The sequence below is a fragment of the Columba livia genome, chromosome 6 (assembly GCF_036013475.1).
Source record: "Columba livia isolate bColLiv1 breed racing homer chromosome 6, bColLiv1.pat.W.v2, whole genome shotgun sequence".
Classification (NCBI taxonomy): Eukaryota; Metazoa; Chordata; class Aves; order Columbiformes; family Columbidae; genus Columba; species Columba livia.
The window spans coordinates 34519233-34534659 of record NC_088607.1 but is presented as its reverse complement, the minus strand read 5'-3'; the positions used below and the strand labels follow the sequence as shown (position 1 = coordinate 34534659).

The 15427-nt window shown below is 35.5% G+C and overlaps 1 protein-coding gene across 2 annotated transcripts; it reads left to right on the top strand.

The window, feature by feature from the left end:
- Positions 1-134: 134 nt before the first annotated feature.
- Positions 135-15125, top strand: PBLD (phenazine biosynthesis like protein domain containing). 2 transcript variants are annotated; one of them, XM_065067947.1, is made up of 9 exons: positions 135-362; positions 2637-2736; positions 6148-6246; positions 6789-6898; positions 7049-7078; positions 7583-7671; positions 8937-8980; positions 10686-10748; positions 14271-15125. In XM_065067947.1, exons 1-9 carry the CDS (start codon positions 279-281, stop codon positions 14381-14383), a joined length of 732 nt encoding a protein of 243 aa, XP_064924019.1. In that variant the 5' UTR covers positions 135-278; the 3' UTR covers positions 14384-15125. The 2 variants fall into 2 exon arrangements, with proteins under 2 accessions (XP_064924019.1, XP_005512825.2); XM_005512768.4 differs by having other exon boundaries at positions 8802-8980.
- Positions 15126-15427: the final 302 nt, after the last annotated feature.

Below are 15427 nucleotides of genomic sequence, written 5' to 3'. Positions count from 1 at the left end.
AGGCTGCGTGGGCGCTGTGGTGGAGGGGCCCGTTAGAGCGTTCTGGAGCTCGTAGGAGGTTAAGATCTGTGTTAAGAAAATTGAAAACAGCGCTGAACGCTGGGGGAGTGGAAGGAGGCTTGAGTCCGTGCTCGGAAGTGACGAGATTTGGGGCGGGCGCTGGGCTCTGCCGTTAGAGAAATATTAACTAAGAGTTCTAAGTCCGTTTCGGGGTAAAACTGGTTAGGAAATACCTTAAAAAGAAAAAACCACTGGAGGCTAAATAAGCGCAAACAACAATGCAAATCCCCACTTTCACGGTTGATGCATTTACAGACCGGCCATTTTCTGGTAATCCTGCGGCAGTTTGTCTGCTTGAAAGTGTAAGTTTTAAAATAAGCTGTTTTATGAGGGACTGCAATGGCGTTTACCATTCTGTACTTGACCTCAGCACTCAGCAATGCATTAGACTTTGCTTCCTTTACTCAGGAGTTCTGCTTGCAAGTGTAGTTGCTCTTGCTCCAGAATGCAGAGAAATTAGCACTCCTTTCTCCATCAGAACAATTTCATACTAGATGTAGGGTTTTTTTCCGTGGTTTGTTTGTTTTGTTTTGTTTGGTTTTTTTTAAGGAATATATATATGTTTTCTGAGTTAAGTCAAAAAGAAATGGCTTAATTTCTTAATGAATTTAGAATGAAACCTCGGAAAGGAAATGCAGTAACATACAATCAGTACTTGGTAGTTTTTGAATGAAGCGTTTGGGGTTTGCGTGGATTTTTTCCCTCTCCCTTTTTTACTTTTTTTTTTCTTCCTCTCTTTAATTTTTTCTCTTTCTATGGGAGGAAAGAGGGGAATTATAGGCCCTCTGAGCCTTTCACTGTTAGTGTGTTAGTTTCAGCTTTAGCCAAGTGTAAACAGTTTTTATTACTTCAAAATTGCATGGTAGTTGCAGTGCAATTGTCAGTAGTCATCTTCATCGTGTTCTGAACAGTTGGTACTGACTGGTAAACTGCTGACAATTTTTACCAAAATACTATTAAACTGCATTAGACATTTGTAGGCCTTATGTTATTTTTATAGTAACACCGGATGAAAATTGTAAGTGTGAAAATATATGTAGAACAGTTAAATCTGGTAACTTTTACTGACAGAATGAATCCTTCTAAGTGTTCCTAAGCCTATCTAGAACTTACACAATGCAGCCTACTTAACCACATCAGCTAAAGCTATGGCTGAGAACGTCTCACTTCAGAGGTAGTTTTGGCCCCCTAAATACTCCTTCTCAGAATGAACTTGTTTTAAAATGATGTGCTTCCTATTGCATTTTTATATTAATTTTACTTCATTACGTTAATACATTGTGAAGGCAACTTATTTGCATGTTGCCTTTGGAGTGTTGAAGTTTAAAGTTTTTTCTGCAGTACCTGGGGCTAGTGGCTTTAGTTTTGAAGTTAAAACTGAGATTCAGTTAAAGCTGAAATTATGCTTCTAAGCTTCAAGAAAATATGGTACAGCTAACAGCAATATTTCCGTTCTCTGTTCCCTTCAGAGTCTCAGCAGATGCCTTACAAAACCTGTTGGGAATAATGCAAGAATGGCAAAACAAGTCTTATCTGTGTTTCAGAAGTGCCACAGGATGGCAGTATTTCAATAAAGTTATTTTTTATAACACTTTGGTTGGCCTTTGTTCTCGTTTAGTGTCTTAGTATCTAATTGACAGTACTATTTTCCTGAGGAGAAAGGGTTGTTACTGTAAAAACATAGTATGTGTTTTCATTGTATAGAATAAACTCTGCAAATACAGGTCTAGGATACACATCAGCAATTGTTTCATATCTGTAGTAGGGGATCATTGACTGAAAAGGACTAAAGTTATGAAGGGAAGTAAAGTTAGCAGGGCAAATTTTTATCTATCAGAAATTGAACCTGGCCAGGTCCACTCAGTACTTTGTTTCCTTTGTGTTTCAATATTTTAAAGACCAGGTTCTCAAACTTGGCCAGTCAGCATAATTGTGTGGAAAAAGCAACAGAACAAGGGTGAAATAGGATTTTATATAGTCACTGCAGCTCATGTATCATGGAATCAATGTGCACTGGCTTAAATCTGCAGGCAGTTACAGAAAAATGTAGTAAGCTCCAGCATTTTATTTTGTTTTGTTTTTGTTTATGTCCTCTTAGCTTCTACTGACTTAGCATATTCCCATTGTTCAAAGAGCAGTATTGAGGATACCGTTGTTAGTGCTGAACAGCTGTCATGGGCATTGCCATTGCTACAGACCTCTTGCTGGCAGGGATTTTTCAGAGTTGTTAGAGAGAGTTGTAGTTATTTTTAGATTATGTTCATAATGACTTCTCAGTGTGACTTTAATAATAACTTAAAAAAAAAAGTGTTCATGAAGAGACTGAATTTTGTTTTTTTGGCTATTTTATTTTCCAAGAATTTGTAAACAGGACAGATGCTAGAAATGCCCATGTATCACAATGATTGGACTAGTTATCCCATTTTATTCTTAAAGTGTTTTTTACTCTCGGAATTTTGAACGAAACATTAATCTATGTTTTATTATAATGGAAAATGAAGTTACTGTATTTGACAGAAGATTTGATTCTGTCACTTTTGGCCTGCTTTTAATTGAATTTGTTGTTTCATCATTAGGACTTGAATGAAGATGTGCACCAAAAAATTGCAGCAGAAATGAACCTTTCAGAAACTGCTTTCATCAGAAAACTGCAACCTGGAGATGACTTTACCAAAAGTGAGTGACTCTATTTACCCACAAAAATCTCTTACAGGGGAACAGGAAGACACTGGGTGCCTTTATAAGGAATGGTGATAATTTGAATGACAGCCAAAGCAAAATCTTGGAGTTGTAATGTATCTTACTTAATAAGCATTTTGTGCATGCATTCTTTAAAGTAGTTGTGCTCCATATCAAATTAATTTTACAATACACAAACATACATTATTAATAAATTAGATCATTTGCTTTAGTGCCTTTTACTAAATAAACAAGTTGTACATAGAAAATCTCCTAAAAATGCAATGCAAATATCTTCAATTAATACTTCCATTACTACTAATAATCTCCTGAGATAATTTGTTATTATACAAGCAGAATAATAGAGATGGAACGTGGTTATTCCGTATGCACAAGACTGCAAAATGAGTAGAATCTGGTTTGGCCATTCAGGAAATCGTCACTGGTGTAACTGTAAGCTATTATTTGAGTTTGTCACAAATTCTTGTAAACTGCCTGTGGAGCAAATACTGGAAAATGCAGATTTCCAACAAAACTGGGAAATCTGAAGTTGCCTAAATCAAGTGCATTAGGCTGCTTGTTTGATTGGTTCCAGTGGAGGGACTTCACTGGTGTTCTTCGGTAAGGTGTGTAATATGATGGGAGAGGAAACGGAGAGGTGCTCGACAAGACAGAAAATATCGGACAAAAACATACTCCAGTCAAAATTGGTTTGTGGCTTAGTTTTCAGCTGAATGAGCTTGCTGAATCTGCTCACTTTGCAGTTGTGTGGTGGCATGAGCCAAGGGGCTGGAATCCCGCTAGCCTGGAGTTACATTCCTGGTTAAGGTATTGTGATGGCATGCCCTCGCTTTGATATGACATAAAGGCAGAGAGAGAGAAACAGCTTTGGGATTATTGGCTGTTTGAAAGAGGCCCTAGAGTGGAATGCAGAGATACTGTTCTGTATCATTTGATTGTTTGTTCAGGGACTGTTTTGTACAGTCTCTGTAATTAAAGAGGATTTTCTTAAAGTATTAACCATCATCGCTTACTCCTATTGTTGATGAATTGGAATTTGTTTAAAAGTTAGACTAATTGCTTGAATCAAGAAGTGATAATAGTTTTCATTTTTCATGTTAGAACCTTGCCAGTATGTTTAACACATTTATTTTCAAGTCATCCATATCAAACAGTATATATAATGCCATAATCTTTCTTATTAAAGTGCTTTTGATATTAAAGGGACTAGAGTTTGTGACATCAGACCCACACAGCTGTCAAAGAGGTGCACAATTTCTTGAAGGAATTTAGTCACTGAGCTATACCTTAGAATGTGTCTATTGAGGGGCGGTGGGAGTGAGAGGAGACCAGGAACATCAGAATGGCATTTATGAGACTATCATCTGCTTCTGGAACATTAATTGGTCTAATAATGGTTCCTGGACAAAGATTTTTTTGCAGAAATATGAGTTTGTGATGAGTGCATTTCATTTGATTTTTAAAAATCTACATTATTTTAGGGATACATTGGTTTATGAGAGTACAAAATGTCTTCTCAGTCTGAGTACAGCTGTACGTCTCAAGCATCCAGGCAGGTGTTCTGGGTTGCCGAGCTTGTCTGTCTCCAGTCGGTCATGGCTGCCTCCATTTCCTTCTGCTTCCAGCCGCAGTTTCCACTTGGAGAGTGAATTAGCATCACAGGGCAGGCTCACAGCTGGGTTCTGTGTCTGCCTCTTCTCAGAGCGCTTCTCTGCCACACCCATTAGATCCATTAGTTTCATCCACTTGCTTTTGTTGGGATTATATTTGTTTTCATTAGATAGGGGACTTGAATGCACTAGTTTTTCACAGAGACAATGACAAGACTTGTTTGGGCTTTTTTTTTTTTTTTTAATATCATTTCTTTCCTTTGTACCTTTTAGTTATGCTTGTATGGTAATTATTCCCTTGAAATATATTTTTGTAAGCATTTTCTTAAATGCCATGGTGCAAGGACTCTGCAAAAGCTACAGTAAAAAAAAAGCTACAGGGTTTTGTTTTTTTTTTTTTTGAACAACAGATAGAAATATGATTTCTAGTTAAATGAAGGGTCAGTGTTTATTAGAGGCTTTTGCCAGATTTGGCTGGTGGTTTAAATAAAATAATTCATAACAGACCTAGCTCTGATACAGATTCCATTGTACCAACAGAACTATTTTTGACCCCTAGATGGTAACCCAGCCTGCAGGTGTGTGAAGATCATGACTGTGACTTTGTAGGACTTTGTATTCTAAATTTTCTACTATATTACAGATTATCACAAAATCACTACTAGCAAGTATACCTATGATGAATAAATATATACCTTGAGCTATTACAACTTATTATTAGTGATCAATAGTACAGGAGAAAATAATAATAGCAGCCAGAAGTATATATGTATTTTACAGGTTACTAGAAACTTATTGCTAGTCAATAATCAAACTTATCAATAATATAACAGTAGATACGTTTAAGAATTCTATCATAAGTATAAAGATATGGTACCAAACACATTAAATAGAACCCAGAAGTGGGAGGACAAACCAAACCAAGCCCAGAGGGGGACCAGTAATAGAGTTTCACTTCAAAGGTGATCTGTGTCCTGGAATTTGGAGTCAGCCATGTGTCCTCAGTAAGTGTCCATGATCTCATAGCAAGTTCACACAGACCTGTTTAGGAAAGGGAAAAAATATATGCAGCACAGAAAGTCCTTAGAGAGAGAAGCTTGATTTTGTGTAAAATTAATTTTTATATCCGAGAGACATAAGAGAACACAGGACACCACCACTTCAAGAAGCCAACAGATGGTTTTAATTTCTATTTGTCACCTGGGACAGCCAATAGATGATGATGTTTTCTGTTCTCTCAGACCAATTTCTGTCTTTCCAGACTCTTCCTGCTCTTTCAGTTAGAACAGGCAGTGGCAGTTGCCGATTCTTACTTTCTCAGGATGTTTTCCCCTTTGTTCAGACTATTTTTCACCTTTTCAGGTGATAAGTTGCTGTTGCAGTTTGTTGGTTTTGTGCTTACCATTGGTATGTCTGCGTATCTCCCACTTGTAGCTAGACAGCGCCACTTCAAAGGTGCTAGCTGCACTTCTCAGGGATGCTTCTGGTTCACAGGCCTAGTTCCCAGGGCCAGCAGGCATCTTTACTCTGCAGCAGCTTTACTCTTGTAACAAAGTAGCTTTCCTCTTGTTAGTTAGGCTGCTGGTTTTGACCTGACTTAAAAGCAATGGCTATTTCAAAAATTACTACAAAATAGGTTCCTAAAAGTGTGTTTAAGACCAAGGCTCATTATAACATGCATTTTGATTAACTGAAGTGTTGTCACTCTAAGTTTTGAGATAAATTGAAGAAATTGACTTATTTGACTTAATAACGCTAAATAATCTTTATTTTTAAGGTTCTTGCTTTGGACTCAGGTGGTTCACCCCAGCCAATGAAGTTCCTCTCTGTGGTCATGCTACACTTGCAGCAGCTGCTGTGTTGTTTCACATACAAAGTATGTTTACAAGCTATTCATTACTATACCTTTGTAGAAAATTTGCTTCTAATTAAGTTACTTCTTTATTTCAACAACAAAGGCAACTAAATATGCAGAACATTTAGTGAACACATATGGACATATCTTAGGTATTGTCTTCTACACTGCTCTGTAACTATAAGGTTTTAGGCTGGTGCTTATGGTTGGATTCTGATGCCCTACTATTATTCTTATTTAACAAAAGTGCTAAATATGCAAATGTCATCTGGGAGAGGTAGAGTAGAATTTGATGAATAGGAAATATTGCTCTTTCTGTTTAAAGGAATTTCCCATTCATTGTAGGAATGTGCAGGAAAGATTCACTGGCAGTTGCTATGTTTATTATCCTCAGCAGATTATTTATTTAATTGGGAATTTTGTCTTGGAATACAGGTTTACTGTAGTTATTATATTTTAGCTGCATAACCAACTTTTTCTGAATATTCTGAGCTACTCTAAAAGCTATAATAGATTGGATTCAAATTTTTATGTTTGATAATGTTGCTGTTTTCTATCTCTAGAAAACACAAATGCAGTTCTCACATTTGTGACACTGAGTGGGGAATTAAAAGCCAGGCGAATGGAAGATCATATTGTCCTGGACTTACCACTTTACTTAACCTACCCACAGGTCAGTCTAAATTTTAGTTAATAAAGGCTTTCAGTAAAAAGTGTGTGTTTATGTTTGTATGTGCATGTAAGTATACCTGTCTATCTATAGTTGGGTTAGATATATACATACATATGTTGTTTTTTACAGTGTGGTGTTTTTTTGTTTCAGGTACTTCAGGAAGTGGAAGACTTAATAAAGGTAAAAAAGAACCTATATGTGGTTTTAGAAGAACATTTATAATAGCTATACTTATATATATATTAAAATGGCTGAAAAGTGGCAGCATGGCATTGCTGGTGTACTCGTGAATGTGAAACACAGAACTTTGAAGGTCTGAGTCATGCAGCTCAGGAAATGGAATTCTCAAAATATTGCAGTTGAACTTTTTTCTCCCAGTACCATGGACTGGAATGTCAGTATTTATTTCAGCTGCATTTTCAGCCTATTGAATGCATGTGAGGGCAATCTAGTGTTCTTGCCCCCTTCTAAGTCCCTGCATTTCTTTCCAAATTGACATATGCAGAGCTTAGAGCCTACCCTATCTGTTCATGCCCTTAGTGCATTTACTTTTCTTGCTTATGTGTACGTGAGGGCTGCATGAAAGACCTTGTATAAACCCCATTCTAACTAATGAAAATGTTAAGGAAATAATACTTTGTATTCAAATTACAATATTTTTGTCTCCTTTAACTTTCCCATTAGGCAGCCATTGGTGACATGGTTGTTCAAGATCTTCGTTATTCGCCTGACACAAAGAAACTCTTAGTCCGCCTCAGTGATGCTTATGAAAGGTGACTTTTTTTTTTTTTTTTAATAATCAAGTGTGCAGAAATGGAGTCTGGTTGTTTAACATCTCCTCCTTACATGTTAGGCTCTTTTATCTGGTTTTAAAAAAGGTGGATAATAAACCCTCAAATTTAGTCTCCCGTGTTAAATACTTATTTTGCCTTCTTATGTGAGCTTATTGAACCTGCAAAGTTGGATAAGATCAATCGGAAATCTACTTCCAGGCAAAGGAGGTGTAGGAAGCAGTTTTAATGGTGGTCTATTTTCCCCATCTGAGTAAAAAAATGATCCAGTAACCTAGGAGGAAATTAGAAGTCTTGCTTCTCAAGCAAAGAAGTAATAGTTGCGTAGCTACAGAGACCCACTTGGTGAGGCAGGGCACATTGGCAGAATGCCATGGATTCTTACTTCCATTTGACTGTAATCTGTTTACATACACTTAACAGCATCATAAGTAACTTTGTAGAAGAATTTCCAATTCAAATAATTTCAAAGCATTTGTTCATATCAGAGAGCTGAATTTCATTGTTAAGTCATGTATGATTTTGATATATATTGACAAAACACTATTTTCACTTGAAGTTTGACCTTACTAATGTTTAAAGATTGGACTAATGGGGAGATAAAATAACAAGTACTCAGCTGAGAATATTTCTTACTGTTTCAGACTTTTGTTTGTAGGGAGGTATGTACAATTTCACGGACTTGTGACTGTGGTAGAGTGCTTAGAATCCTGTTGAAGATCTGAATGGTGTTAGTTGTTTGCTTGCTCTGAAAGGGGGTGGAGTGCTTACTCTTTGCATTCTGTAGTGGTGAAGTATTTATTTCAATTATTAAATTGTTGAAACCAAAGTGTGCATTTTCATAGCTAATGTTGCAGAATGCTCTGTTTTAAAAAATAAATAGGAAATGCATGGCTTGAACTGTTTTCTCTGCTCACTCAAAGTGTGTTATATTTGGGCTACTCTTCAGTCAAATGACATTGGGAGGACAATGCTAGGAATCTGGTCTCCTATAACATTTTGCCATGTCTGTTTTGGGATTGTAGAGAAGGCGATTATGTAGTTTTGTTTCTTTTCAGTACTTAATGTAAGACAAAAATATGGATTATTAAAATTCTATAATTATATTCAAGGTCAGTGTTGGAAGAACTGCAAGTGAACGCACAACGCTTCTTGTCAGCTGAAAAGACAGGAAAGGTGAAAGGACTCATACTCACTCTTAAGGGAAATTCCAGTGGAAAACATAAAGGCCATGATTTTTATTCCAGATATTTTGCACCTTGGTATGGAGTTCCAGAAGACCCTGTTACAGGTATGTGTTTGTGTGATACGCAATTCTTACTCTTGTTTCAGTTTAATTAAAAGGTTCTTATTAAGCTTCATTAATCTGGTTTTGTACTTTGGAGTCTCTCTTCTAAATTACTGTTTTATATGGACAACAGGAGAGTGCTCATTAAACTGAAGACACTAATGACTTATGCCAACTCATTCAGAAAAAAATCAGGTTCTTACTGTCATCAGGCCAGATATTCTTGTGTCTTTTTTGGATCTTTTCCCTGAAGTATTCCAGTTAGAGAAAAGCGAGAGACTAGTTTGGTATTGAATGAATATTGCAGTAAAAGTTCATATCCACCTTTGTTGGTGTTCTCTTTTATTTTTTTTTGGTGTATGTGTGTCAGCTGAGATCACCTCTAGTTTTCTGACACTTATTGTGGATATTCTTAAGCCTATGAATAATATGAGCTCAGCTACTTGTATATTTAGGGGCAGGAAGGCTAGTTCTCTGCCTGTTCCTTTGATGTTCCACTCAGAATGTATGATGATGATTGCTGATATGATTTACTTAGCTACCAGTTAATCACACGTTAATTATCAGTCAGCTGAGAACTTGGTTAAAAATGCTCATTAGGTGTTTTGCTGAATACAGAGAAAACTTTCTTTGTTGGAATAATTCTAGTTATTCACCTCTCCTAACAGTAAGAAAGGTTTATGAAGAAATATAAGCCATGTATTTCAGGTTTGTGCTTTTTTTTAAGCTTTCAGTCCTGCTTTCCTGGTAAAGCCGAGGATGGAGTGTGGTAGACGTATCTAATCCCAGAGCTTATTCTTTAGAATTTCTGGGGAGACTAGTATTGATATGTAGGAAAAGCTAGAAGTTTCCTGAATCTCCAAGATTTTTCTAGGCTGGTTATAGCTCACAGTTGTTTGTCTTCCATCTTTAAGTGTCCTTTATTTTATAGAAATCTTTTTGTGGTATTGCTGAAATATAGTTTTAGCAGTGTTATGGCTTTATCTTGTATTTATTTTCTAATGATTTCTTAGTAATGCTACATCTCCTGGTGGCCTTTAGCCCTGATAATTATAGTTACTTCACAGGAAGGTTTCCAGAAGACTGTCTTTGATCGTAGCTGCTAATGTAGACTGAAGCACCATACTTACCAGTGTTCAACACAGTGATACTTACCAGTGTTCAACACTGGAAAAAAAACCCAGAGATTTTGTTGTGGAAACTGTTAGCAGAGGAAATGCTTTTGTTTTACCCAGTGACTTCTATCCACCTGTTTCTGTGCTTAAGAAATATTTAAAAGCCTGTTCAGATTTTTGATGGGTAGCTGTTCGTATTTCATTGAATTAACATAATGTTCAGATGAATAATGCTTTGAATTTAATATTTTGAGGTTCTGTTACTAGGAAACTTCACTTTTTGTGAACAAATGAGTACTTTGGCTCAAGTATTTTAATTGGTACTATTTGTTATTTTTACACGTTGTGGCTAATGGTGAAGCCCTTGCCTAGGCAAAATTTCAGTTGAAGCCATAGGATGAGGAAGTAATACTGCATTATAAATGAAATCTTAAAGCCTTAAGAGGCTGCACAGCAGACAGAAATTAGGTTTTCTTGCCCTAGACACAAATGTGGCACGTGATTTGTATAGAACATTTACGCTTTGAATGTGCTTGCTCTATAAAGTAGTGATTTTAATATAATTCTATACTTTGTTTTCCATTTCTTTTAAGGATCTGCCCATGCTGTTTTAAGTAGCTACTGGTCAGAGCAGCTGGGGAAGAAAGAAATGCTCGGTAAGAGAACCTGGTTTCTTGCAAAGCTGCCTGTTTATGTAAAAGCTACTCACTGAAACAGTAAAGGTTACGTTATTACTCCAATTCAAACTGTATCACTAACTCCCTATCCATTGGCTTAATACGAGTAGAATACTATGTCATATTTTGTGTGTGAGGTAATCTTTAAGAAATTGCTTTCTTTTCTACCCACCAACATGACACATCATACTTGCAGGGAATTTGAAGTCTTGGTTTCTGGATCATAACTGTCTGCAGCTAGTTTTTTATCTCAGCTTCTGGATTTTAGTTCTCATGACCTTTCATCATAACTGAGGCTTGGTAAACTTCAGATGAAGATGGTTTTGTGATTTGACTGAATTTTACTTTACTTTTTGGTCTTTGAGGCTTGCACTTTAAGTATCGGGAAAATATATTGGTATTTTCATTCATGATGTGTACTTTTCAGTAGAATTTGGACAGCGTTTTCCTTTCCCCCCATGTATATTAAAATGAGATTGCAAAAAGTCTGATGGTTTTTGCCTGATTTTGGAGTTTTCTTTAGAATTACTCCAGATTAATCCTTTCAGTGACTTCTTTAGGAAAACTAGGGTTTAGAACAGCTAGTGCTATTACAGCTGGATAAGAAGAGATGTATTTTTAACATTCAAATTCCACTTACAGAATGTGCTTTATAAAAGAGATTTTTTTCTGGTTTGTGATACATCTGTGTATTTATGTATGAAGATCAGTTTTCCTTAGGATGATGTTTTTTTCATGGTAGCAATGAAGGATATAAGAAAGAATAATCACTTAATGTTACAAGAACAGAAAAATGTGACTGATGTTAAATAATAGAGACAAGATACATGGGCATTGTCAAATTCTGCTTGTTTGTGATTTTATTTGTAATCTTACTTTTAAGTGATTAAGCCCTAAAGGAATATGAGATGACTGGATCTCTGAAGTCAAGGAACAGATTTATTGGTATTCTTTCAATCAATGCTTATTAGATCACATACTTATTGTTAAGCAAGAAACTGAAGAACTTGTTGGAAAAAAAATGAGAAAATGTTAATACATGGCCACAGTAGATAAAGAGGCATTGGATGTCTCTTTGATTCTCATGTTTCTAGTGCTTTGCCAGAGAATGGAAGAACAACAGAATACATACAAAATGCCCTAGTCCCTATCTGATTCCCAAAGAGGAAGTGGGAGATTACAATTCTTTCGTGAACTTGACAACAATTTAATATTTGGTAACATTTAATTTAGAACAGAGATTAGATCCTTGATCTAATAAGGTTCCTTGTCCATAAAAGTAAACACTTTTCCAAACAACCGCCTTGAATATAAGCCATCTTATATGGGGTAAAATGAATCTCAAAATGGATTTTATTGAGAATGATAAACTCTTTAAATGATCTGTTTGCTCTCCATTGCTCAGTATGGTAATCCACAATGACTGAGACCTTCTCCCCTGTGAATTTAAGGAAAGGTTTAACATTCTGTTCAAAAAATCTCATATTTGCATTTATGTCACGCAAACATATTTTCTGAAGAGAAGAAACTGTCTTTGGTAATTCATCCTTATGGACTGGCTGTTTTTCACAAGATTGTGACATTTTCCAATGTTAATGTGGAGTTTAAAACTCTTCCATGCCATCTATTGACACTGCTTCTTTAAGTAATCAGACAGGAATTCTCTCTCTGTTTTTACATGATACTTTATATCTGTTCTGCATTTTCCTGTATTTTGTATGTACTATGGCATTTCCTCTTTTAGAGAAACTATCTCAAGCAGCAAAGGCAATTGATACTGTTATCAGCTTTTCTAATGTGTTTAGCACAAAAAAAAGTCCTATCTTCCGACAAGATTTTTTTTTTTTTTGTTTATGTTGTTGTTGTTTTTTAATATTTCATGTGTATATGTCCTCAAACTTCTTTTGTGGTGAAATTGTACAAAACAGATTTAAGGAGAACAAGTTCATTTGACATGTGATCAACGTGTGGTCTCTACCCGTGTTTATGAGAAATAACTTTTCCTTACATACGCATGACTGAGGGCTATCAGGTACTACTGAAGCAAATTCTGTTACTGAGGTTGTTTGGAAAAGACATCTGTCAGTCAAGAAGATTCCGTATCACCAAAGATTAATGAATAAGAGTATCTTTTGACCTTTTAGAAACTATTGTGCTGGTTTCTGTAATATCCAATACCTTTTATTGCCAGAATAAAGGAATATTTTTTTCTATAAAATGAAAGCTCTGTTAGTTACAAAACAGATCAGATATGAAATAATATAAAAAATGAGGAACATTAAATCTATTGTCAGATCTCTCTGGGTATTGTGACCTCTAGGAGGTCAGCTGCGTCTCTGATGAAGTATCAGAGGTAATTTCCTGTGTTTGGGTTCTCTTCCTACTTTTGTTAGACCAAATTGTCAAACCACCACCATCCTCCTTAACTACAAAGAGTATTTTCCAGTCTTTTGACAAGGTGAAATACTTCATGATCTTTCTTGAAATTATGTGCATATCCTTGAATTTAAGCTGAGTGTTAAATCAGAATTCAGTATCAGTCCTTGCCCTTTTTCATTTGAAGAGAGTCTGCAATATTTAAAAAAATATAATCTCTCATATCATATATATAGACTTTCATAATTGCTAATGAATGCAATACTTAATAACTCTGTATCCAGCCCTTCACATAATTTTTGTATTCCTAGGATAACATTTATAAAAATGAATAAGGAATTTGATATAACCAAACATTATAGAGGATTTTCCAGTTCCTGATCAAACAGTTGTGCAGCTTAAATTGGCGTACTTAACAAGTCTACAAGCTCAACATGCTAAGTGAGCATTATCATCCCATCTGTATATGGCTGAATAGTTTAGGCAAAAGTTTAGTTTTGTAATTATTTACAAGTGGAAGGCTATTTCTACTTAAACTTTGTCCAGCCATATTAAATTATATATTCAGGATTATATAAATAAATACCTGTTCCTGCCTGTGTAAGAATTTGGTCTCAGTTTGTGAAGCAACATCTGTGTTTCTTTGTAGACTTTTTCTAGTGGCTACTAGAGTTTTGTTTACCCATTAGCTAAACACAACCTTTGAACCTAGTATCTACTTCAGATGTTTGATACTGGTAAAATGTTTCTTCATTTTATGCATATAATACCTAGTGTTCTTCCTGCTTACCTACAGAACCTGTCTATCGCATGAATGGGAGAATTCAAGACTTCTTTAGATATACCAAGGGAACTTGGTTAGCTACGTCACAGCAAACTCTCCTTCCCTACTTGTATTAACTAGCATCTTTGCCAGGTTCAATAGACAAGTTCTTGTGTAAGATACGCCCTCATCTAATCTTCATCCATAAAGGCAATTCTTCTGGGGTGTCCCTGGTACAGTGCTTGCCCTGGTGTTGCTTGCTTTCTGGAGACAGAGGCCTCATTTCCCTGAGTTTTCATGGATTTTTAAATACTTTGCGATCAATACTAGCTCTTTAATTGTGGATTCTTGTTTCCATTTAGCTTTTCAATGTTCCCGCCGTGGAGGAGAGTTGAAGATTTCACTGCGTAATGATGGAAGAGTTGACATTGCCGGGCAAATTGCTATTGTATTAAAAGGAAACCTGACCTTATGAAGAAATTGACACTTAAAATTTTATCTCCCACACCTTCAAATTATTCTTATTATACTGTCTATATCTTAGCTCTAGGCAGTGAATCACCACTGTCCTCAGAAGTCTTTGATTACTTATTGTCCAGTTAAAAAAATTACTTGATGAAAATACTTCTAGTCTTCAAGATCCTTGTTATTGTTCTCTTCACTTTCATCTTGCTACTTCATATGTGGACTGACCTCAGAAACTCTCCAAGGACAGCTATCTTGTTTTTCAACTTTTAAATGATTCTTTCATTTATTTCCAAATTCCATGTTAAAAGCCATTTCTGCTTTCTTGATTGAAGCATAAAGTTTTCTGATTGATAAAACAATCAAACTTTTTCCATATTCAGTCATTCTCCATGAAATCTGACTACAGTCCTTAAAAAAAAAAGTCACCATATGTTGAAATGATGCTCATAAGTTCATTAATTTACTTGAATTAAAATATGAAAAAATATAAATGATTTAGAAATGTGTTTTATGGTTCCATTTTATGAACAGTATTTTTCAAAGATGAATGATATTTCAGTGGTTTGTAGTACTGCTACTTAGTCAATATTTTCAATTAAAGTTTTAGCAGAAATACTTAAGAGATTGACATAGTGATGCACATAAAACTGTTTAAAATCTGAAAGAAAACTTTATTGGTTACAGCAATATAATTTACTTTTCAAAGGCTGAAGATTTGCTCCTAAATTAAAAGTTTATTCTTCATGAAATGCACTGCTTCAGATTTTGTCTTTTTTTCCTTTAGTGTTCTCTGGATTTATTTGGAATATTGAACTGTTTCAGTTAATCTGTCCAAAATTTGCTTTGAAATCACTTTTGTCCTAAGCTTCACTTCAGTTCTTTTTCGTTGTAGTATTTCCAGATGAATTATTTTGAATTCAAAAGCATTTTCATACTGTGGAAACAGCTGGGTGTCATCCCCTTATAAATTACAAGTGACTTAGTTGTGCCAAGTTCTCCTATTTCCAATTATTTTGAATTTTATCGTAACTTATGACTTACTACTTACTTA